Consider the following 23,454-nt stretch of genomic DNA (forward strand, 5'->3'; position numbering starts at 1 on the left):
CCGTCTCCTGAGACAATTTAACGGTTCAGATCATCTAAACGGATGATGACTGGGGCCCACAATGATCAACAGGCGAAACCATACAAAGACGCTGTTGCGTCTTTGCTTTATTTAGAAATAGTCGGTCAGCGCCCGCTAACCGACCTTTGGAAAACTGGTGCGCGGCCGGAGTGTATATGTTATGCACACGCATCGCCTGTGTGAGTCCGAAGGTGATGTATTTAAGAAATCCGCTCCGTTCAATTGTTTTATCACCCAATTAAAGCAGTTAAAACCGAATTTGGAGCATATCTTGATATCATACGGGCCCCAAATCGAGATTTTATGGGCTGATCTGTCCGTTGAGCCACTTTCATAGGGATCTAATGGTTAAAATTCGACGTGTACGGTTAATTTATGGTCCTCAGGCGATGTATGAATTTTCGAGCTAAACGGATGGTGGGAACCCTATGATCTTGCATCTGGATGTCTTTCGGGCCACTTGAGCTTCAGCTTCTCAATTTTCTTGGATCCCTGGCATGTAAATCTGTCGATCTTGGTCTCCTGGGGTCCGTCGCTTGCCTTGGTGACTTCAGAGCATTAAATCCATGCTTTTAGTATCCCGATCCAGTCTCAGCTCGCAATTCCACCTTGGAACACAAACATGATTAAAATGAGCTATTAAACGGAACCATGTTCATAAATCCAGGCAATAACTGGGTCTGATATGCAATATTTGACCCTTAATAGGCTGAGCGCGTGAGGGAGAGTGGGGGATCGAGAGAGGGCGAGGGAGATGGAGAGGCTGAGTGCGAGAGAGAGATGGAGAGAGAGATTGAGAGATGGGTTTTGGGAGCTTTGCTGCACGCGGGAGAAAAAGGCGAACTGATTTTGGATCTGGGAGGGAGCGTTTAGTTTTAGGAGGGGCGTGTGACAGACGACCCATAAATCCTTTGAGTTTTAGGACCGTGGGGCCCACCGTGATGAATTTTATTTATCCAGTCCATCCATTAATTTTAAAATATTATTTTAAGTATTGATGCGAAAAATGAGTTAGATCAAAGCTGTAAGAAGACCACACAACATATTAACCATAGAAATTTAATTTTTATTATTTCTTATGGTGTGGTCCACTTAGACCCTTAATCTACATAATTTTTGGGCTCATCAATTGAAATTGTATATCAAAATTGATGGGCGGCTTAGATAAAAAAAAAATATATTCTAATGGGCCCCATGGAGCCCCTTAAGCATCATCAATATGTAATAAGGCTCTGGCGAAGATATAAGTTTTAGCTACGGATCAATTATATTTTAGCTACGGATTAAATCCGTAGTTTAATTAATACATATTTAATCCGTACCCAAAAACTTTCAAAGTCCACGCCCTTTGCTCGATTTTTTGGTAGTGGATCGAAATAATATGCTTTTTTTTTTTTTTTCCAATATTTAGATGACTCATTTGGCCAATAGGATAGATAGTCAAACGGTAGGCTAAAATTAAACTAATTAGATATTCATGTATTGGGTTATTGTTAGAGCTGGGCATCGAGTCGATTTGGATCAGATTAGGTCCAACTCAACTCGGTCCGAAATTTCCATGGCTTGACCCAAACTCGATCCGATCCGGGACCGAGTCTGGGTTGCCTGACTAAATCCGATCCGGTTAAGTGCTGGCTAATCCGATCCGAGTCAGATCGGGTTACGTACGGTTCGGATTGAGTCTTTTGTTTTAGTCAAAATTGAAGAAAACGTCCCATAGGACACGAATCTAAAGCATAAATCTAGGAATTGAAGCTTCTTAGCCCTTAATCTAGGGTTTTTGATAGCAGAAATCGTCGCATTTCTGCTCAAAATTCACGAAAGAACACATGCATTGTAGCGATTTGAACCAATAAAGATTGGAGAGATGATGAGATTTGAAGCGTTACTGTGAGATCCAAAGAGAGAACATGATAAATAGAGCATAAATGGTGTTTTGATCCATCGACGGGCGGCAGAAATTTGTGTATTTTTTCAAAATTGTTTTATTGTTTGATTAAGACTCTTTTGATTACGTTTTAGGATTTATTTAAGGATATTTAAAGGGTGTTAAACTCGTTTTTACCATTCATTCATTCAATCAATCTGTCAATAAATTTTTTTTAATTTTTTTTTTTATCTATCATGGATTCGAGCATTTTCTCTTGTAAGTTCAAGAGTACCTTGCAAATTCAAGGTGTTTATCAATTGAGGAATACGGAGCTCGACCTCATCATATCCTCCCCTGCATCAAAATCGACTAACATCTTATATCATAAATCACAAGTTCTAGGATTTTGACAACAATAGCCGTATATATTCGTGTGCATTGGTGTGGACCACCGTAACAAGAGATGACATTAACACCTCAAGTAAGACAGATATCCTTAGCCAAAAAGCCTAAATTGTAGTTTGGTTTAGCATTCACCTAAGAAAAACTTATCCATTTGAACAAGATTGGCTGAAAATTGAATATTATATCGTCAATGGCCTCAGGAAGCTCGACTGCAGGTTACTAAGATAATGTTGTCCTGAAAAATGATAAAATAAAAATGTTATCTGCTCTCCCTATCCCTAATTGAAACCATATGCTGTTAAACACAAGTTCAGATTTTAGCACTGGCATATTATAGGGTTTGGCTTTTGTATTCATGCATTGAATTTGTTCAGCTACAATGTACGTTACAATTCATAGACATGTATGTCCCCATGGTCCACTTTTTAATAAAAAGTTGTTGGAGAGGTGTCAATCAAAAGCAAAACAACAACATTCATGGACAACCTCACCTACGGGCCCAAACAAAATACAAGAACATCCATATCTCAGACTTTTGTCTTGGACATGGACACCCTTATGGTAAGTGAGTTGTCCCGGCATCCAAATGACCTCCAATCACATCTGAAATGGATTTTCAAGCTTTGATTAAGGTAAATTGATTAGTCCTAATGACGGTTGATGATTGCTTGAGTCACAAGCATGGTGGCAAAATAGCCTAACTTAGATCATTCTTGTACGTTGTCATCTTTTCTATCAAAATCCATCTGATTTTCAACACCCTTGTTGGAAAAGTCTATTGGATCCATCTGGCTTTAAAGATGATGTGATTTTGAGTAAAATGGTCTGGACACCGTAATATTTGGCTATCATGTGATCATTTTAGAAAAAGGTGGGGCACACCACCTGTAATTTTGTTGATTTGGTATAAAAATTGTACATGAATTCAGGCAAGCACCACAAAAAAATGACTTCACCTAATGCAAATTGCACAATCCCAATTCAATGCTACTTATAAATGAGTCTGGATCCATTACAAAACTGTGTACTACAAGCTTCTCATACAAAGCTTACTGTGGGGCACACCATGATGTATGATTTACATCTAATCCATCCATCACGTGGGCCTCCTCATGTTCTCCTTGGCACCTAAAATTCAAGCTGATCCAAAACTTAGGTGGGCTACACCATGTCAAATAATCCATCCAAACTGTGGACTTGAATGAGGAAAAGTTGTAGCCATTAGCAAAACTAGTAAAATGCATGTGGAATTGTAGGTAGGTAGGTAGAGATCTTGAAAATCGCTCAGATGAAAGTTTTTAGCGTGAGAAAATTACCAATGGGCATACTACAGCCCCATTTTACATTGAATCTATAAGAAGTTGATTCTCAATAACCATCTTTGGTAAACATACATAAGATTAGAATTCCTTTCGTTTCCTTCATAGTGACTTAAGATCTAACATGTGCCGCCAGCTGCTGGAACCGACATGCCGATTAATGTGGAATTTATGTTATATCAGCGGGTAAGAACAATGAATCAATGGGGCCACATTCAACTCTAAAATCCACATGCACAGTTCCAAAGTGCTTGCGATCAATCATCATACTCTGCTTGAGTATAAAATACCTCTGGCCTTTTGGCACATGGAATTGATTGCTAGGTATCAAATACTCTTGTAAGGTGTGACACTTGATACACAGCCATTCACACATATTAAATGTGCATGGATTAACTCAAGTTAAACAGACTAACTTGTGAAATTGTTACTAAGTTACATCTCCAAAATCAGATTATTAGAAGATTCCTAAAAGTGATAACATTCACGGACACTCGTAATTTGTGGAAATAGAGCATTGGATATTTTTCAATTTTGACTATTAATAAGGGCCTGTTTGGATACCACCAAATAAGTTACTTTTTTTTTTTATACTTACAGTAGATAAGTAACTTATTTGAGATATGTAAGTTTCATTTATGATCAATTATATGTAACTTTTTTACTTAAAAATTATTTAATCACTTTAGCTTAATACTAAGATAATTTACTTGAGGCATAAGTAGCTTATCTTAAGTAACTGACAAACCAAATGCCTCCAAAGGGAGCTTTTGGATCATAAGTTACTTTGGATAAACTACTTATTTCATAAGTAACTTATCATGGTTTCTACTTACTCACCTGATAAGTATGTTTCGTAACCAACATACTTATCAACCAAAATGTAGAAAGCATGCTTGGTTTCCAACATGATAAGCAATTCTCTTTCAAGTCTGTTTGGTCCCCCTCACATAAGCCATCTATCATGTGAGACCAACCTTTGTTGTGGATCATTCATAGTGTGGGCCCGACTTTGACGTGGGTTGTCCATCATACAGGGTCCACCTTGGAAGTGGGTCATTCCTCACTATGGCACGACCTTTAATGTACACCATTCATTATGTTGGGCCCACCTTTTAATGTTGGTAATCCATAAAGTGGGTCCCACCATCAATGTTATTGTCCATCATGTGGGGTCCACCTTTAATATCCGCTGCCCATCATGTGGACCCCACCTATGATATGGGTCGTCCATTGTGTAGGGCTCGCCTTGGATATGGGCCACTCATATTTAGGGTCGAACTTTGATGTGCAGCATCCATCATGTGACTCCTACGTTAATGTGGACCACCCATCATATGGGGCCCACCTTGATGTGGATCATCCATCATGTGGGCCCACCATTATTAATTACCCATCATGTGGAGTTTACGTTTGATGTGGACCATCCATCATGTGGGCCCCACTTTCAACATAGTTTGCCCGTCATGCAAGGCTCGCCTTGAATGTGGGTCATTTATCATTAGGGGACCTTTGATGTGGATAGTCCATGTGGGCTACCTCAATATGGGTCATCCAACATATGGGACCCACATTCAATGTCCATTGCCCATCATGTAGAGCCCACCTTTGATATGAACCGTCCGTCCATCATGTAGGCCCCGCCTTTAAAGCGGGTTGTCCATCATACCGACGTGCTTTGGATGTGGGCTTTCTATCATTATCGGCTGACCTTTGATGTGGACCATTCATATATGGGCCCACATTAATATGGGTTATCCATCATGTAGGCCCACCTTTTATCTGGACTGTCCACTGTGTGAGCCCCACCTTCAATGTGAAGAGTGCACCAGGTGAGGCCTTCTTTGATATGCACCGTGAGAGAGCCTCCGTTAACATGTACAGTGAGAGAGAAAAGTAGAAAAGTCACAAGTTAAAAAGCTAAAAAATTACTTATTAAGATAAATAGCTTTTGGCACCTAAGTTGCTTTTATGATGATCTTACCAAACTAACTTAAGCTAAAAAAGTAACTTAATTACTTAACATAAATTAAAAAGTAACTTATTTGGTAGTATCCAAATGGGCCCTAAATGTCCACTAATCTGATAATCAAATGAGCATAGTTTTTAATTCATGATACATCTAACCTTAGAACCATAATATGAATAGTTTAATTTGACTTACCTGTATACCATGTATGCAATTTCTAAGTGCCTACGTATCATCCGTCACACATAAGCAATGCTTATCATGAGATAAATGGTTAGGATTATCCCTGTCTGAAAGGGAAGGCTAAAGAAGCATAAGGAAAGCACTTGGTAACATTGGGCTGGACACCTGCCAGAGTTACTTTCAGTAATGTGGGAGAAACGACTTAACTTGCATGGAATCCAAGCCATCCAAGCATGTACACGACCCTTTGTTGGGCATTGTTCTTGAAATCAGGCTGCTTCAACACTCAAGTAGGCCACCCTTAAAAAATGTATACTTAAAACTTTTACTACACAACAAGTGAAAAGTACATTGAGGTTATTCTCATCTGTTCACAAAGGAGTCACAAAAATCTCTTTCTAATCTTTTAGTTATTTTTTGGGTTCTGCTAAATCCTCACTCACTTTTACATACAACCATTTGTAACTTAAGTAGTGCATGTGGCACCCAAGGTACAATGTGGTGAATCACTAGGTAAGTGGACCTGGCTGATGTTTTGGTCATGTCATTAGCAAAATGCGACCTACTTGATGTGAAGGCACGTTCACATGCTACCCTTCATTAATAAAATAAAACCCAAATGTGTGGGGCACGGCTAGCTAGCTAGGCAGCCACACCACATAATGAGCATGTGAAAATGTTGGTTGGACCAAGCAATGGATTGGCTCTCAGTAGTAGACGCATTGCGTTTATCGGTGAGGTAATGGGTTTGAATGCTCATGTGGTGTGCGTGTGTTAAAAAAATAAAAATAAAAACAATAGATCAAAGCTTCATCCCATATATGAACTGTGCTTGTTTAATTCAAAGAATGTTTTGCCATATGGTCATGAGCTAAAGCATTAATTCAATGTCATCATCATCGTCCTCATAATCTTTCTCCGGGCAAATTAGTATTGGATCTCAAATGCAAATATCAGTGGCTCAGAGTCTTTTCAGAACAATATTAAGTAAATAAGGAATATGTTTCTTTTCAGACGAAAGATAACTTATTTTCTCTAATTGTAATAGATTTGGAGAAGCCAAGCCATTATTAGCTTTGCCTAGAAGAATATATTTTGAAAACATGAAAAGTATATAACGCAGTGCTACATACATAGAATTGAAAATGTTGTGCAATTAGCAATTATTAGTCCCACAACATCACTTGTACTTATCCAAGTGAGTATTTCAAAAAGAATTTACCATGTTCTCACATGACCAATTAGTAAACATGAATTTTCCAAATTTTCAAATGCAATAGAAATTACCTTCTCACAACATGGATTGGATTCTCCCAATCTTTTCCATCCACCCATTTTGCAATAATTTAAACATAACAAAGTAGCAAACATGGACTTCCCAAACATTTAATACATAAATGGATTGAACTTTGATGGATAGATAGAGAAAATCGACAATAATCAATCTATATTTGGACGTCTTAATAATGCTACTTTCTCGGTAAGAGAAAGATCTTCGATAGGTTGTTGCTCTGGGAAATCAAGTAAAGGCCTCGGTGGCATTTCAAGAAGCTCATTCTTACCTTCTAACATTTCCACAACTTTGTTAATTGAAGGGCGACTGTCTGGATTTGTTTGTATGCACCAAAGCCCAACTATTGCCATCTTCCTAGCGATATCCCCATCGGTCCTAGTCCCATTGCTAATTTCCATGTCCCCCTCTTGAGCGATTCGGTCATAAACCCATGTCAGGAAGTGTACCTGACTTGAATGTTCTACGCGTCGGTTGAAATTCTTACTCCTTCCAGCAATTTCCAATAGCAACATTCCGAAACTATAAACGTTGGATTTGTATGAGATGCCTTCAAAATTCGTTGCAAATAGTTCTGGTGCCATGTATCCCGTTGTCCCTCCAGCACTAGTGGAGACAGCTCTGTGATCATTGGGGCACAGCTTTGCGAGTCCAAAATTGGAAATTTTAGGATTGAAGTTGCCATCTAGCAAGATATTGTTGGGTTTGATGTCGAACTGGAGTTTTCGCATGTTGCATTCTCTGTGCAGGTACTCAATCCCATGGGCAACGCCTAACACAATCTCATATAGTTTTTCCCAAGTAATCATTTGGCTCTTTCCATCATTTGAAAATACGTATTTTTCTAAAGGTCCATTGGGGATGAACTCATACACAAGAGCGTATCTCAACCCTTCAAAGCAAAACCCAATCAATTGCACTACATTGACATGATGAATTCTACCAATCGTAGTAACTTCATTGATGAATTCTTCAACATTACTCTTTGAATTATCCAACATCTTTATTGCAACAGGTTGCCCATCATGAAGTATACCTTTATAAACAGACCCAAAACCTCCTTGACCTAGTTTTTCCTTAAAATTATCAGTCATTCTCGCGATATCCGAATAGGAATACCTAGATGGACCCAGGGCTTCATGGTTGTGTTGTAAGTTCTTTTTACCATTCATGCGTCTATATCTCCGATAGATCACATAGATAATTACGACGACGAGATGCAATACACCCAATAAAGCTCTCACAAATAGAGTGGCAACTACAAACAGAAAAGAGGAGTTTAATTTTAAGGTAGAAAGCACAAGAAACTCAAACCCTAGCTTTAGGATTCAACGACTACAATTTGGAAAGAATATGTTACCTATGACTTTTATGACCTTTCGCACGACCAACCACGTTTCTGTTGAAATAGCAAACAAAAATGTCAAAGGTGGATTGAAAATGATTACTTAGGGTATATATGTTTTGATGCAAGTCAGCTAAAATTGCAACTACTAGTCTAATAAAGTAGGAAAAAAAATTGCATCTAAACATTGGCCTAGATATTGTGTAATTAGGTGCATATACATACCGTATGGTTAGATGATCCTAACCTCTAATTAATAGGGTTCAAATCCTTAATTACCTCAGTGGTAGAGAGGAGTTTCAACACGAGGTCTTGGGTTCGATACCCATAGGTAGTGAAATCCCACTACGGTGTGCATGGGTGTGTGTGTGTGTGTTGGGTGCATGTGTAATAAACAAAATTTTAACCTCTAATTAATAGGCTTTTTTTTTTTTTTTTGCTTTATTTCTGCAGTTGACTATATTTTCATTTTAAGGTTTTTACAAATTCACACATCAATTATAGAACATTTTCAAATACCCACATAAAAACATATGACTGTTATTGCAACTACCCACATTCCATTAGTTTTTCATAATTTCCATTAGTAACCATTAGCTATTAGCTAGGCTCATGTTTCAGGCTTGGGCTTGACATGACATGCATGGCCCAATCAATTTTCTTATTTAGGCTTGGGCTCAAGTCATTTTATCCTGACCTAATCTAACCCTCCCTGGCCTGACCTGTCTTCATATATACATCTTATATCCCTACATATAACATTCCCATACTTGACAAGGTAACCCATCCATCATGAATGTCAACTAATAAATTTTTTCTTTTTTTTTTTTTTTGCCTTTTAGCTTTATGCATGTGATGCTCATGATCAATGGATAGATTAGGAACTTCAGGTGAGAAATAGAGATTTCATCAATTTTCAGGCCAAGCTTGGTTGGGGTCTTTTGGGACTTGAGCTTGGACCTATGCATGGAAAGAGCTTGAACGTAGGTCCTTAGATGTCAAGCAAGGCTGGGTCTAGCACAAACGTAACCCATTGCCATCCCTAATGTATATTTAGGGGAGAGGTAGAGAGACGCGAATGCAGTTAAAAGAAAAACCACTAGTTAAATATTAAAAAATAATCTTTTTTTAAAACATTAAAGGGGACTAAAACTTATTCACTTTTCATTGCTTCGCCAAACACAATTAAAAAAGAGTTAATTCGGTTATTCTTTTAACTTTACCAGTTATTGGTGCATCCAAGTAGCTCTTAGGCCCATTGGGTCATCTCCGATCTAGAAGTTAGAAGTTCGGGTCTAGTTGGTAATTGGGTTGGGCTCAGGTAAAGTTCAGCTCTATCACGAACTATAACTGTCCTATATTGGTAATCGTAGCCTTGTCATGAACAGTTAATGTCCTAAACAAGTGACCCTGGTATCCTATCGACCTTGATGAGTCGGGTCAGGGTCCCAAGCCAAACCCATTTACTAAATGGGCTAAGAAATCTAGTCTAAACCCTACCCTCTATCCACTATCGAGAGGCCTAGCCCATTCCATTTGAAAAATGCTAAGCCCACGCCCAACCACACAAATTTATAGTTTATCGAGACCATGCCCAACCCAACCTAACCCGACCCGACCTGACCCAACCCATTTGATTGTAATTGGATCAAGCATGACCAACTCACCCATGTTTAAAAATGTTAATGTTTTACTAATGAAGTGTTCATGTTCATCCATTAACAATAAAATTTAAGAGGCCTATGGATCTAAGCTAAGTGAGAATATTTTCTAATGAGTGTGCGGCATGTACCGGACCTAAGAGAATACCATTCAACTATTTTATTCTATTGGCATAAGCTTTATTTATAATGAGTCCTTGGTAGTGTGTTAACATCACCAACTTCCAACTTTTGTGGGCTTCACCATGATGTGTGTTATATCCACACTATCCATCCATTCTGCAAGAACATTTTAGGGCGTGAGCTAAAAATAAAGTGCTTAAATAAGAAAAATCTAAGATTGTTTCGCCTAATATAAAGATACAGAAGAAAAAAAAAAATTCTTAATATAGAGATTTAAAAGAAAAGAAAAGTAAAGATATTTCTTCCTGTAAAGATTTAAAAGAAAAGGAAAGTAGGATGGGCTAAAAAAGTGTGATAAAAGGCCCTTTTCTCATGCAAATGTGTGGAGCGCGGACATGTGAGATGTGGGGCAATTGCATCAATCAAACCGATCTTGACTCAAAGAAAGAGAACCACTCAAGCCTATCAGGGCTTGAATCTCCTCGCACACAACACAGGTAGATTTTCCTTACGCACGAGTATTCGTGCGCCCACGCCTAATTAACTACTTTCCATGTTAGTTTTCTTTTTGGGCGGGCCTTGGGCACGCATTTAAACCAGAGTATAACAATGCACTAATATAAAACACTACATACTGGAAAGATTTATAAACCCTTTAAAATTCTTCTTCCTATTCATTATCGAAAGTAAATCGTCTGGTGGTGTGGTGGTGTGCTAGACTTTGGCGGTGTGTTAACATCACCAACTTCCAACTTTCGTGGGCTTCACCATGATATGTGTTATGTCCACACTATCCATCCATTCTGCAAGAACATTTTAGGGCATGAGCTAAAAATTGAGTTAGATCTAAACCTCAAGTGGACCCCAGCACAAAAAGCAGCGCCTACCACTGACAACTTCTTAGGGGCCACAGAAGTGTTGGATAAAGCTAATATTTGTGTTTTCCCTTCATCCAGGTTTGTGTTACCTTATTAATAGGTTGGACAACAATTAAACATCATGGTGGACCCAAAGAAGGTTTCAATGGTGGGTATCATTGTCGCAAGCTTGCCTTGATATTTATTGCACCTTTCGAGATTACCGAGTGCGTGGGCGCTGTGGCCTACAAGCTTACCTTACCTTCTGAGTTGTCCATGATTCATGATGTGTTCTATGTTTCTATATTACGGAAGTGTGGGTCGGACATCATACCTGTGATTGATTGACAACCCCTCGAGGTCTGTGAGGATCAAGGTGTCCTGTATCGGTATCGGTTGGCGTAACGGTGACCTCCAAAACCGATACGGATACGGGAGCGTAACGGTGATACGGGGGCGTAACGGCCCGTAACGGCGCAAAATTTTTTTTTTGCCAAAAAAATATGAAAAAATATGGATTAAATCCGGAATATTCTAAGCATTCCAAATATGCATTCATTTATAGATTGGAACATGTTTATGGTGGTGTAACGGTCCACTCTTTGGTGAGAAGTTGTATCGGACTGTCTGATGAATTTATGAACCGGATAACCTGAATTTGACTACAAAATTCATATATTTAATTTTCTAACTATCTACTATCAATGATAGATATATTAGAATGAATGTAATATGAAAATATCTTACATTTAAGTGTTTGCAATTATTTTTGAGGGCCAAAATTCATGCGTAAATAGAAAAAATATATATAAAAAAATATAAAATGGCACCCCAAATATGTAAAATGCACATTAACATGTTCTACTATGATTAACACATCATATGGCATCATTAAAACGGCAAAAGAATCATTAAGAAATGATTTTTCGAATTTTCAAAAAAAGGGCCGAAATAAATGCGTAAATAGAAAAAAATAAAAAATATATAAAATGGCACCCCAAATATGTAAAATGCACATTAACATGTTCTACTATGATTAACACATCATATGACATCATTAAAACAGCAAAAGAATCATTAAAAATGATTTTTTGAATTTTCAAAAAACGGGCTGAGTAAATAGAAAAAAAAAATATTAAATAAATATAAAATGGCACCCCAAATATGTAAAATGCACATTAACATGTTCTACTATGATTAACACATCATATGACATCATTAAAACAGCAAAAGAATCATTAAAAATGATTTTTCGAATTTTCAAAAAAAGGGCCAAAATAAATGCGTAAATAGAAAAAATATAAAAATATATAAAATGGCACCCCAAATCTGTAAAATGCATATTAACATATTCTACTATGATTAACACATTATATGGCATCATTAAAACAGCAAAAGAATCATTAAAAAATGATTTTTCGAATTTTCAAAAAAGGGCCAAAATAAATGCGTAAATAGAAAAAAATATAAAAAATATATAAAATGGCACCCCAAATCTGTAAAATGCACATTAACATGTTCTACTATGATTAACACATCATATGACGTCATTAAAACAGCAAAAGAATCATTAAAAAATGATTTTTCGAATTTTCAAAAAAAGGCCAAAATAAATGCGTAAATAGAAAAAAATATTAAAAAAATATAAAATGGCACCCCAAATCTGTAAAATGCACATTAACATGTTCTATTATGATTAACACATCAAATGGCATGATTAAAATAGCAAAACAACCATTAAAAATTGATATTTCGAATTTTAGAAATAGGGGCCAAAATTCATGCGTAAATAGAAAAAAATATTAAAAAATTATTAAATGGCACCCCAAATCTGTAAAATGTACATTAACATGTTCTACTATGATTAACACATCATATGACATGATTAAAACAGCAAAACATATTAAAAAAAGTATAAATACCTATTTTTGACGAATTTCTGAAAAATGGCCCACCGAGCTTTGATTCAAAAAAATCTGTAATATAATGTGTTTTTATCTCAAATACCTAACTAAGGTTGGTCGAAATTAGTAGTAGAAGGAGTGAAAAATAGTTTAGAAGCAAGAGGTTTCAAAAAACAGAAAAAATGAGCTAAAAATGAAAAAATAAAAGTTACCATTACGGGCCCGTATCGGTAGATACGGTACAAAATCGTATCGGCCGACACGCGAAACGGGTAACGTTCGCAGTTACCATTACGTATCGGCCGATACGCCCATATCGTAACGATATGCATAGACTGGTGTGGATATAACACATACATCATGGTGGGGCCCACATAAGTGGTCAAGTTGACACACCACGATGTGCGTGGTGTGTCACACACCACGCAATCTGCTTCCTTCTATGAATCTAATGTTGGAATATTTGGTTAAATTAAATAGACTATTAAAAATTGAGAACCAAAAAAGAAAATAAAATTTTGAGAAAGAAGAACTTATTGAATTGAGTCGAGGCGTGCCTGAGTCACTCGGCTTGAAATCAAATTTGCTCCCCTTGGACAGCGTCCAAAGTACACTCTCACAAATAAAGTCCCACGAGTACTCATACACACACACCCCCGTGAGTACACTCACACTGCACTCACACGCGCACCCATGCCCAACCCGTCCCGTCGCGCACACGGACTCGGACTCGGACTCGGACTCGGACTCGGCACAGCAAGGCTCGGCTCGGTGGATCTAGGCCATGAGTCGGGATCCTCTGTATTCAAGTCAAAAGAGAACTCCTGTTACCCTAATGGTTTGGCGTCGGAAGCTGTTTTTTATTATTTTTATTTTTTTAGTGAGTGATGACGTGGACCAATGAGAATTAGGGTATCAGGGATTCTCTGTTGACCTTATAAGAGAGGATCCGGACTCAACTTTAAAACAAATGAAAATGCCACTTTTTCAAAACATTTTTTTGCCTCTTCTATCCTTCTCAACGTACGAACCGCCGCAACAGAGGGAAAAAAGAAGTAAAATCTCAATTAAAATCATTAAATTCACGCAGGCTGCCCTGCCTGAGTTGTAGGTCAGACTCATTTGTACAGCCTGCTTAAATCCCAGCGGACCCACATCTGATGAACGGTTTGGAGGGAATATACACGATGGTGGCCCCACGCCCAAACCATGTGTTATCTCTCTATCACATCTCCATGTGGCACTGCCCAACTGCCATTTCTTTTTTCCCAGAGCCTAACATCGAGTATCATCCGATGGACAGAGTAGATGTCGAGCACCCAACACGGTCGGCCGTACAAGGAGTGCAATTTGGTAATTTCTATTTTATTAGACTAATAATTGCAATTCAAATCAATAGTGCATCCAAACATGTCCTTATATCAATCTTACAAGAAAGAGAACAATACCGTATACTTCTTCATCAGTTGCTAATTTCCTTGATTGGATTGGAGACACGAACAGAGCAAAGAAGAAGAGAGAAATGATAGCCACAGAGACCACCTTTGGAGAGCCCTTCATCTTTTCCACACCTTTCAGAAACAAAAACCCCAAAACTTCTCTTATTATCTCTGAATTCAAGACTGCATTATATTCTACTACATGTGATTTCGTGGATAGGAGCGGATTAGGTGCGACCTTGGACTCTTCCAAGAAGGTGCGCCCTTACTGTGAGGACCATCTTGATATATTCATTTTATATCCACACCGTCCATCCATTTTTTCAGATCATTTTACGGCATGTACCCAAAAATTAAGTAAGATCCATATCTCAGGTGGACCATACTATAGGAAACAACGGTGATTAAAACTCCTTACCATTAAAAAATTCTTAGGGCCGACCGTAATGTCTGTGTAATTTTTATTTTCCATCAACGTGCTGATAAGATCACATAAAACTGGATGAAGTGAAAAAGACAAATAACAGCTTAATCCAAACTTTTTTGACTCATTAATGGTCGATCATCACTATTTCTAATGCTATGTCCACCTGAAAATTGGATCTACTTCAGTTTTTGGCTCATATACCAAAATGATCTGAAAAAACGGATGAACGGCATAGATATGAAACAAATAAATAAAGGTGGACCCCACGGTAAGGGACGAACGGTCCATCCGCATCCAGTCCGCTCCACGAAATTGCAGATGCAATTCCGTCAACATCATTTAAAGCATCCTTCGCTGGCGCCTGCCATGCCGAAGACTAACGAGTGCGGCTTGGCTGCGAACCCGGAACCAGCAATATCGGTGGGATCCTGATCGTGCCACACTCGCTGTGGGACCCACCTTGATGTATTTATTCTATATTTACACCGTCCATACATTTTTTTCAGATTATTTTAAGGCATAAACCCAAAAATGAAGAAGATTTAAATCTCAGGTGGACCATACTATAGGAAATGGTGGTGATTGAAAGCTCCACTATTAAAAAATTATTAGGGCCCACCGTAATGTTTATTTTCCAAAGAACCTGTTGATAAGATCACATAAACCTTGATGAAGCAAAAAGACAAACAACTTGATCTAAAAGTTATGCGGCTCATTAATGGTCAATTACCACTGTTTCATATGGTATGGTCCACCTGAAAATTAGATCTTTTCATTTTTGGCCTAGTGGCCTAAAATAATCTGAAAAAATGAATGGCCGATGTGGATATAAAATACATACAACAAGTGGGCATCATGCTAAGGGCTGTATTGTTTTGGGTGAGGCCTGGGCCGCATCAAAAAGATAGGTGATCCTCGAGAGCACGTGATACATGATGGACGGGTGGAACGGGTCCATATTTGGGTCCCACATTGGCTTGGTCTCCTTAGCTGATTTCCCTACAACGTTGGGATCACTTGAATGGGTTTTGTGTAGAGCTGTGCATCAGTCCGGGTCGGATCGGATCGGGCCTAATTCGATCTGACCCGAAATTACAGTGGTTTAATTCGAACTCGATTCGATTTGGGACTGAGTCTGGATCGCCTGGTTCAAACTGATCCGATACATGGCTAGCCTGACTCGAACCGAGTCCGCCTCGGTCACCCTGCCCGAGTCGAATCGGGTTGGGTAAGATTCGGATCGTTTGAATTTAATCAAACTATTTCATGTGGTGTGGTCCACTTCAGCCTTCAATATACCACACTTTTTTGCTCAACGCCTAAAATGCTATATCAAAATGGATGAACGGCTTAGATAAAACATATACATTAAGGTGGGCCCCACATGTCTCTGAAAGAACTTATCCGTAATTTCACCGGAGGTATTATATTGTTGACGTGCACTGCACGAAAGTGCAGTGCCGTCCTTTTCACGCAAGTCTGGGACTTGCTTGTATTGACGTTAGCAAGTTCTAGGGGTGTAATCATGAGATATGTGTTATATCCAAACCGTTCATCCATTTGGTGACCTGGTCTTAAGGTTTGAGACGAAAATAAGATAGATCTAACTATCATGTGGACCACACGAATTGTTTAACGGTGAAAATCATTCTCTGTTGCTATTTGTGGTGTGGTCAAGATGATCTTTAGATCTTATTCATTTTTTGGATAATGCTCTATAATGATATCTAAAAATACATGAACGGTGTAGATATAATAAATACATCACTGTGGACCATGTAACTTTGATATCCTTTGAACCCTTCGTACAACTCGGAGCTCGAGGAGCATCAGTGCTCGGCTTCGCAAGACACGTACCTACGCAGCTGGCGTGGTTGTCAGACAGACATCATGGTGGGCGGGAAACAGATTGGCTACTCCCCTGACATGGTCGGTGCTATGTGAGCCCCACCATAACATGTGTTTCATCCATGCTGTCCATCTATTTTTAGAGATCATTTTACAACATGAATCCAAAATTTAGGTATAACCAAATCTCAATTTGATCACATTACAGGAAACAGTATTGAATGAGAGTCGACCATTAAAAACATTTAGAGGGCCATAAAAGTTTTGGATCAAGCTGATCTTTGTTTTATCTCTTCATTTGGGACTGTATGACCTAATCAACAGATTGGATGTCAAATAAACAGTATAGTAGGCCTTAGGAGGATTTTAATGGTGGATATCCAATCACTATTGTTATCCTGTGGTGTGGTCCACTTGAGATTTATAACCCTTTTTTTATGGAATAAAACTCTACAGTTATCTTTAAAAATGGATGAACAGAATGGATGAAACACATACATCATGTTGGGTCCCACAGATCACCGACCACGCTGTATCCATCCTGGTGGAGTTATTTAATACTCTGACTGTGTATGAAACTCAATACGCAGCTCCTTCAAATTGCACACATCAAAGGTATTAACTCAAATCAAACCGTCTAAGCTGTGAAACACCAGCAGTGATGGGAAGGGGAGGTTGGAGACTGGAGAGTGGAGAGGAAGAAGAAGAAGAAGATCGGGAAGGGGAGGCTCGTTCGTTCGTTAGGGTAAGAAAAGAGGGGAGGGGTGTAATTTAAACGAGTGAAAATAAAAGGTATAAAAGAATATTTATACTACCCGTTCCGGGTCAGGTCGGGTCAGTTCGGGTCGGATCCTTTCGGTTCGGGTATTCGGGTCGAATCGGTCTGGATCAACCTCTATCTGGATCCAACCCGAAAGACGATCGGATCTGGGTGGACAGACTCGATCAGGCTGATCTAAGCCGTCGGTTCTGTTCGGAACGGTACCGAGTCAGGTCAAATTGGGTCGGATCCACTGGATCGGGTCCAAAATGCCCACCTCTAGTTTTGTGTATACCAGTATGGGGCGTGACTTGGGTGAGACCCTGGAAGTAGTAACCAGCGATGTGGGTGGAATTCTGACATGTCACTATACTTCGTCCAGGTTAGCACGCTACATTCACTGCACCCTAACGTTCATCGGCCAAGATTGGAGCGCATCTGGGTCTCACCCAAGTCCCACCAGTATGTGGGCTCTTTATTGTGGGGCCAAAAACTAGAATGATTCCTACTATCAGGTAGTCTTTCACCATTTACTAATATACTCGTGACTCATTCTAGGAGGAATCGCATATTCAAGTAGGCCAACATCATTTTATAGGAAGCGGTTTGGCTGGTGACCCTAATCCCAGCCAGCTCGTTGATATCGAAGCTCCATGGCCCCACCATAATTTATGTATTTTATCCACACAGTCCATCCATTTTTTCAGCTCATAATAGGACATGAGCCAAAAAAAAATAAATGAGTCAAATCCAAATCTTAAGTGGCCCACACAAGAGGAATAAGTGAGGAGAATGATGCCCACCCTTGAAACCTTCCTAAGGCCCATAGTTAAGTTTATTTATCATCCAACTTGTTCACAAGGTTACATATACATGGATGGAAGGAAAACACTAATACCAGTTTGATCTAAAACTTTTACCGCTATTAATAAGTTTTTAGCTTCGAGTGTTCAATCCCACTGTTTCGTGTGGTGTGGTCTATTTTAATTTTGAATCTGCCTCATTTTTAGGCTTATGCTTGGAAAAATAGATACACAGTATGGATAAAACTAATACATCGTGGTTGGGCCCACTGAGCTCTGCTAGCTAGCTAGCTGATGCTCAAGTCACAAGCAAACCGCCTCGGACGCAGATTGTGTCCTACCCTCGTCTCTAGCCACCAATGGGCAGTTCTCTGGGAGGGCCCACTGTGATGTATTTGTTTATCCATGCCATCTATTCCTTCTCTCGGATCATTTAAAGCTATCAGCAAAAAATAATAATAATAATAAAATTAGGCAGATACAACGCTCAAGTGAACCACAACAAAGATTAATCTCGCATTTAATGTTTTGTGCATTTAATACAACCAAATTTATTATTTGGTGTGATCCACTTAAGCTTTAGATCTGCCTATTTTTTTGTAAACATACCTTGAAATGACAGAGAAGCATGGACGGCCTGGATAAACAGGTAAATCATGATGGGCCCGCCCACATAAATGCGCGTTCGTAGCTAGAGTCTGCGTCCCATTTACGTCACATTTTGACCTTCCCGAAGCCTAACGCGTATAGAAGTGGGCATCCAAATGACCTCCAATCACATCTGAAATGGATTTTTCAAGCTTTGATTAAGCTAAATTGATTAGTCCTAATGACAGTTGATGGTTGCTTTAGTCAGAAGCATGGTGTATGTTGTCATCTTTTCTATCAAAATCCATCGGATTTTTCAACACCCTTGTTGGAAAAGTCTATTGGATCCATTCGGCTTTAAAGATTATGTGATTTTGAGTAAGATGGTCTGGACACAGTAATTTTCGGCTATCAATTACAATCTAATCTTTTTAGAGAAATGTGGGAGTACACCATCTGTAACTTAGTTGATTTTGCATAAAAGTTGCACAAGAATTCACCCAAGCGCCATAGAAAGAAAATGGCTTCATCTACTGCAAATTGCATAATCGCAATTCAATACTACTTAGTAAAAGAGTATGTATACATTACAAAACAGTGAACTACAAGCTTCTCATACAAAGCTTACTAGGGGGCACACCACAATGTATAATGTACATCTAATCCATCCATCATGTGGGCCTCCTCATGTTCTCTTTAGCGCCCAAAATTCAACCTGATCCAAAACTTAGGTGGGCTACACCATGTCAAATAATCCATCCAAACTATGGACTTGAATGAGGAAAAGTTGTAGCCATTAGCAAAACTTGTAAAATGCACGTGGAATTGTAGGTGGGTAGAGATCTTGAAAATCACGCGGATGAAAGTTTTTAGCGTGAGAAAATTACCAGTGGGCATATATACTACGGGCCCATTGTACATTGAATCTATAAGAAGTTGATTCTCAATAACCATCTTTGGTAAACATACATAAGATTAGAATTCCTTTCGTTTCCTTCATGGTGACTCAAGATCTAAGGTGTGTTGCCGGCTACTGGAACCGACATGCCGATTAATGTGGAATTTATGCTATATCAGCGGGTAAGAACAATGAATCAATGGGGCCACATTCAACTCTAAAATCCACAGGCGCAGTTTCAAGGTGCATGCGATCAATCGTCGTACACTGCTTGAGTATCAAATATCTCTGGCTTTTTGGTACATGGAATTGATTGATAGGTATCAAATACTCTTGTAAGGTGTGACACTTGATACACAGCCGTTCACAAATATTAAATGTGCATGAATTAACTCAAGTTAAACAGACTAACTTGTGAAATGGTTACTAAGTTACATCTCCAAAATCAGATTATTAGAAGAATCCTAAAAGTGATTACATTCACGGACGCTTGTAATTTGTGGAAATAGAGCAATGGATATTTTTCAATTTTGACTATTAATAAGGGCCTGTTTGGATACCACCAAATAAGTTACTTTTTCTACTTACAGCGGTAGATAAGTAACTTATTTGAGATATGTAAGTTTCAGTTTTTTTTTAATTTTTTTTTGATATGTAAGTTTCATTTATGACCAATTATAAGTAACTTTTTTACTTAGAAATTACTTAATCAATTTAGCTTAATAAGTAGAAACTAAGATAAGTTACTTGAGGCATTAGTAACTTATCTTAAGTTTGGATCATAAGTTACTTTGGATAAAGTACTTATTTCATAAGTAACTTATCTTGGTTTCTACTTACTCATCTAATAAGTATGTTTTGTAACAAACATACTTATCAACCAAAATGTAGAAAAGCATGCTTGGTTTCCAACATGATAAGCAATTCTCTTTCAAGTCTGTTTGGTCCCCCTCACATAAGCCATCTATCATGTGGGGCCAACCTTTGTTGTGGATCATTCATAGTGTGGGCCCGACTTTGACGTGGGTTGTCCATCATACAGAGTCCACCTTGGAAGTGGGCCATTCATTACTATGGCACGACCTTTGATGTACACCATTCATTATGTTGGGCCCACCTTTTAATGTTGGTCATCCATCAAGTGGGTCCCACCATCAGTGTTATTGTCCATCATGTGGGGTCCACCTTTAATATCCGCTACCCATCATGTGGACCCCACCTATGATATGGGTTGTCCATTGTGTAGGGCTGGCCTTGGATATGGGCCACTCATATTTAGGGTCGAACTTTGATGTGGAGCATCCATCATGTGACGCCTATGGTAATGTGGACCATCCATCATATGGGGCCCACCTTGATGTGGATCATCCATCATGTGGGCCCACCATTATTAATTGCCCATCATGTGGAGCTTACCTTTGATGTGGACCATCCATCATGTGGGCCCCACTTTCAACGTAGTTTGCCCATCATGCATGGCTCGCCTTGAATGTGGGTCATTTATCATTAGGGGACCTTTGATGTGGATAGTCCATCATGTGAGCTACCTCAATATGGGTCATCCAACATATGGGACCCACATTCAATGTCCATTGCCCATCATGTAGAGCCCACCTTTGATATGAACCGTCCATCATGTAGGCCCCACCTTCGAAGTGGGTTGTCCATCATACCGACCCGATTTGGATGTGGGCTTTCTATCATTATCAGCTGACCTTTGATGTGGACTATTCATATATAGGCCCACATTAATATGGGGTTATCCATCATGTAGGCCCACCTTTTATCAGGACTGTCCACTGTGTGAGCCCCACCTTCAATGTGGAGAGTGCACCAGGTGAGGCCTTCTTTGATATGCACCGTGAGAGAGCCTCTTTTAACATATACAATGAGAGAGAAAAGTAGAAAAGTCACAAGTTAAAAAGCTAAAAAAATTACTTATTAAGATAAATAGCTTTTGGCACCTAAGTTGCTTTTATGATGATGTTACCAAATTAACATAAGCGAAAAAAGTAACTTAATTACTTAACATAAATTAAAAAGTAACTTATTTGGTGGTATCCAAATGGGCCCTAAATGTCCACTAATCCGATAATCAAATGAGCATAGTTTTTAATTCATGATACATCTAACCTTAGAACCATAATAATTTGACTCACCTGTATACCATGTATGCAATTTCTAAGTGCCTGCATATCATCCGTCACACATAAGCAATGCTTATCATGAGATAAATGGTTAGGATTATCCCTATCCGAAAGGGAAAGCTAAAGAAGCATAAGGAAAACACTTGGTAACATTGGGCTGGACACCTGCCAAAGTTAATTACTTTCAGTAACGTGGGAGAAACGACTTAACTTGCATGGAACCCATGCCATCCAAGCATGTACACCACCCTTTGTTGGGCCTTGATCTTGAAATCAGGCTGCTTCAACACTCAAGTAGGCCACCCTTTAAAAAATGTATACTTAAAACCTTTACTACACAACAAGTTAAAGTACATTGAGGTTATTCTCGTCTGTTTACAAAGGAGTCACAAAAATCTCTTTCTAATCTTTTAGTTATTTTTTGGGTTCTGCTAAATCCTCACTCACTTTTACATACAACCATTTGTAACTTAAGTAGTGCATGTGGCACCCAAGGTACAATGTGGTGAATCACTAGGTAAGTGGACCTGGCTGATGTTTTGGTCATGTCATTAGCAAAATGCAACCTACTTGATGTGTAGGCACATTCACGTGCTACCCTTCATTAATAAACTAAAACCCAAATGTGTGGGGCATGGCTAGCTAGCTAGGCGGCCACACCGCACAGTGAGCATGTGAAAATGTTGGTTGGACCAAGTAATGGATTGGGTCTCAATAGTTGACACATTGAGTTTATCGGACAGGTCATGGGTTCAGTGCCCATGTGGCATGCGTGTGTTATAAAAAACAATAGATCAAAGCTTCATCCCATATATGAACTGTGCTTGTTTAATTCAAAGAATGTTTTGCCATATGGTCATGAGCTAAAGCATCGATTCATTGTCATCATCGTCGTCGTCATATTCTTTCTCCAGACAAATTAGGATTGGATCTCAAATGCAAATATCAGCAGCTTAGAGTCTTTTCAGAACAATATTAAGTAAATAAGGAATATGTTTCTTTTCTTATGGGGACATCTCGCGCACACGCGCACGCACGCCGCCCCACCTACACATGTATGCACGGAGTAGGAGGGCTCCATCATCGATCTGGCTCGATGATGACGTCCAGAGAAGGCTTCCTAGCTAGAAGACGAAGTTTGATTCAAAAGAGTGGGCCCGATAGTAAAGAAAAGCCCATCATGAAATCTCATGATCGTGGCCCAATAGTCGGATTGATTTCATATTTTATGTTTTTCTTATTGTTATTATTTAGAACACCATGAACGCTTTGAATTTCTTTGCTTGGTTTTTATTTTAGTTTACTTCATTGCCAAGTAAGAGGTTGCGCACATGGGGCGAGTTTAAGGGTACATGATTTTTCCTATAAATAGGCATCCCTTGTAGTTCTTTTGATTCATTAAAGATTAATAAAAATTCTACGTTTTCCTACTCTTTGAGTTGTAAAAGCCTAATTGGGTGCGAAGCCCTCCCTTCATCGAAGGGTTAACTTCCGTGGTGCAAAGCCACATCTATCCCGATTTGCCCCCATCCATCGTCATCTCTACTACCCATCTTCTACCATCCCTTCTTCTCATCTCACTCCATCATCTACACT

At 38.9% G+C, this 23,454-nt stretch overlaps 1 protein-coding gene across 1 annotated transcript; it reads right to left on the bottom strand.

Moving 5' to 3' along the window:
• Positions 1-7,012: 7,012 nt before the first annotated feature.
• LOC131235559 (rust resistance kinase Lr10-like) lies at positions 7,013-14,782 on the bottom strand. Its single transcript, XM_058232765.1, has 3 exons — positions 14,397-14,782; positions 8,419-8,457; positions 7,013-8,316 (listed from the first exon to the last, which is right to left on the bottom strand). The coding sequence occupies exons 1-3, from the start codon at positions 14,506-14,508 to the stop codon at positions 7,208-7,210; spliced, it is 1,260 nt and encodes a 419-aa protein (XP_058088748.1). The 5' UTR covers positions 14,509-14,782; the 3' UTR covers positions 7,013-7,207.
• Positions 14,783-23,454: the final 8,672 nt, after the last annotated feature.

The sequence above is a fragment of the Magnolia sinica genome, chromosome 19, assembly GCF_029962835.1.
Source record: "Magnolia sinica isolate HGM2019 chromosome 19, MsV1, whole genome shotgun sequence".
Classification (NCBI taxonomy): domain Eukaryota; kingdom Viridiplantae; phylum Streptophyta; class Magnoliopsida; order Magnoliales; family Magnoliaceae; genus Magnolia; species Magnolia sinica.

Coding starts and splice junctions, on each gene's coding strand:
- LOC131235559 (XM_058232765.1), bottom strand. CDS start 14,508: ATGAAGGGCTCTCCAAAGGTGGTCTCTGTGGCTATCATTTCTCTCTTC. Junction 8,458..14,396: donor AACTGATGAAGAAGTATACG/GTATTGTTCTCT, acceptor CTATTTCAACAG/AAACGTGGTTGGTCGTGCGA. Junction 8,317..8,418: donor AAAGGTCATAAAAGTCATAG/GTAACATATTCT, acceptor TTCTGTTTGTAG/TTGCCACTCTATTTGTGAGA.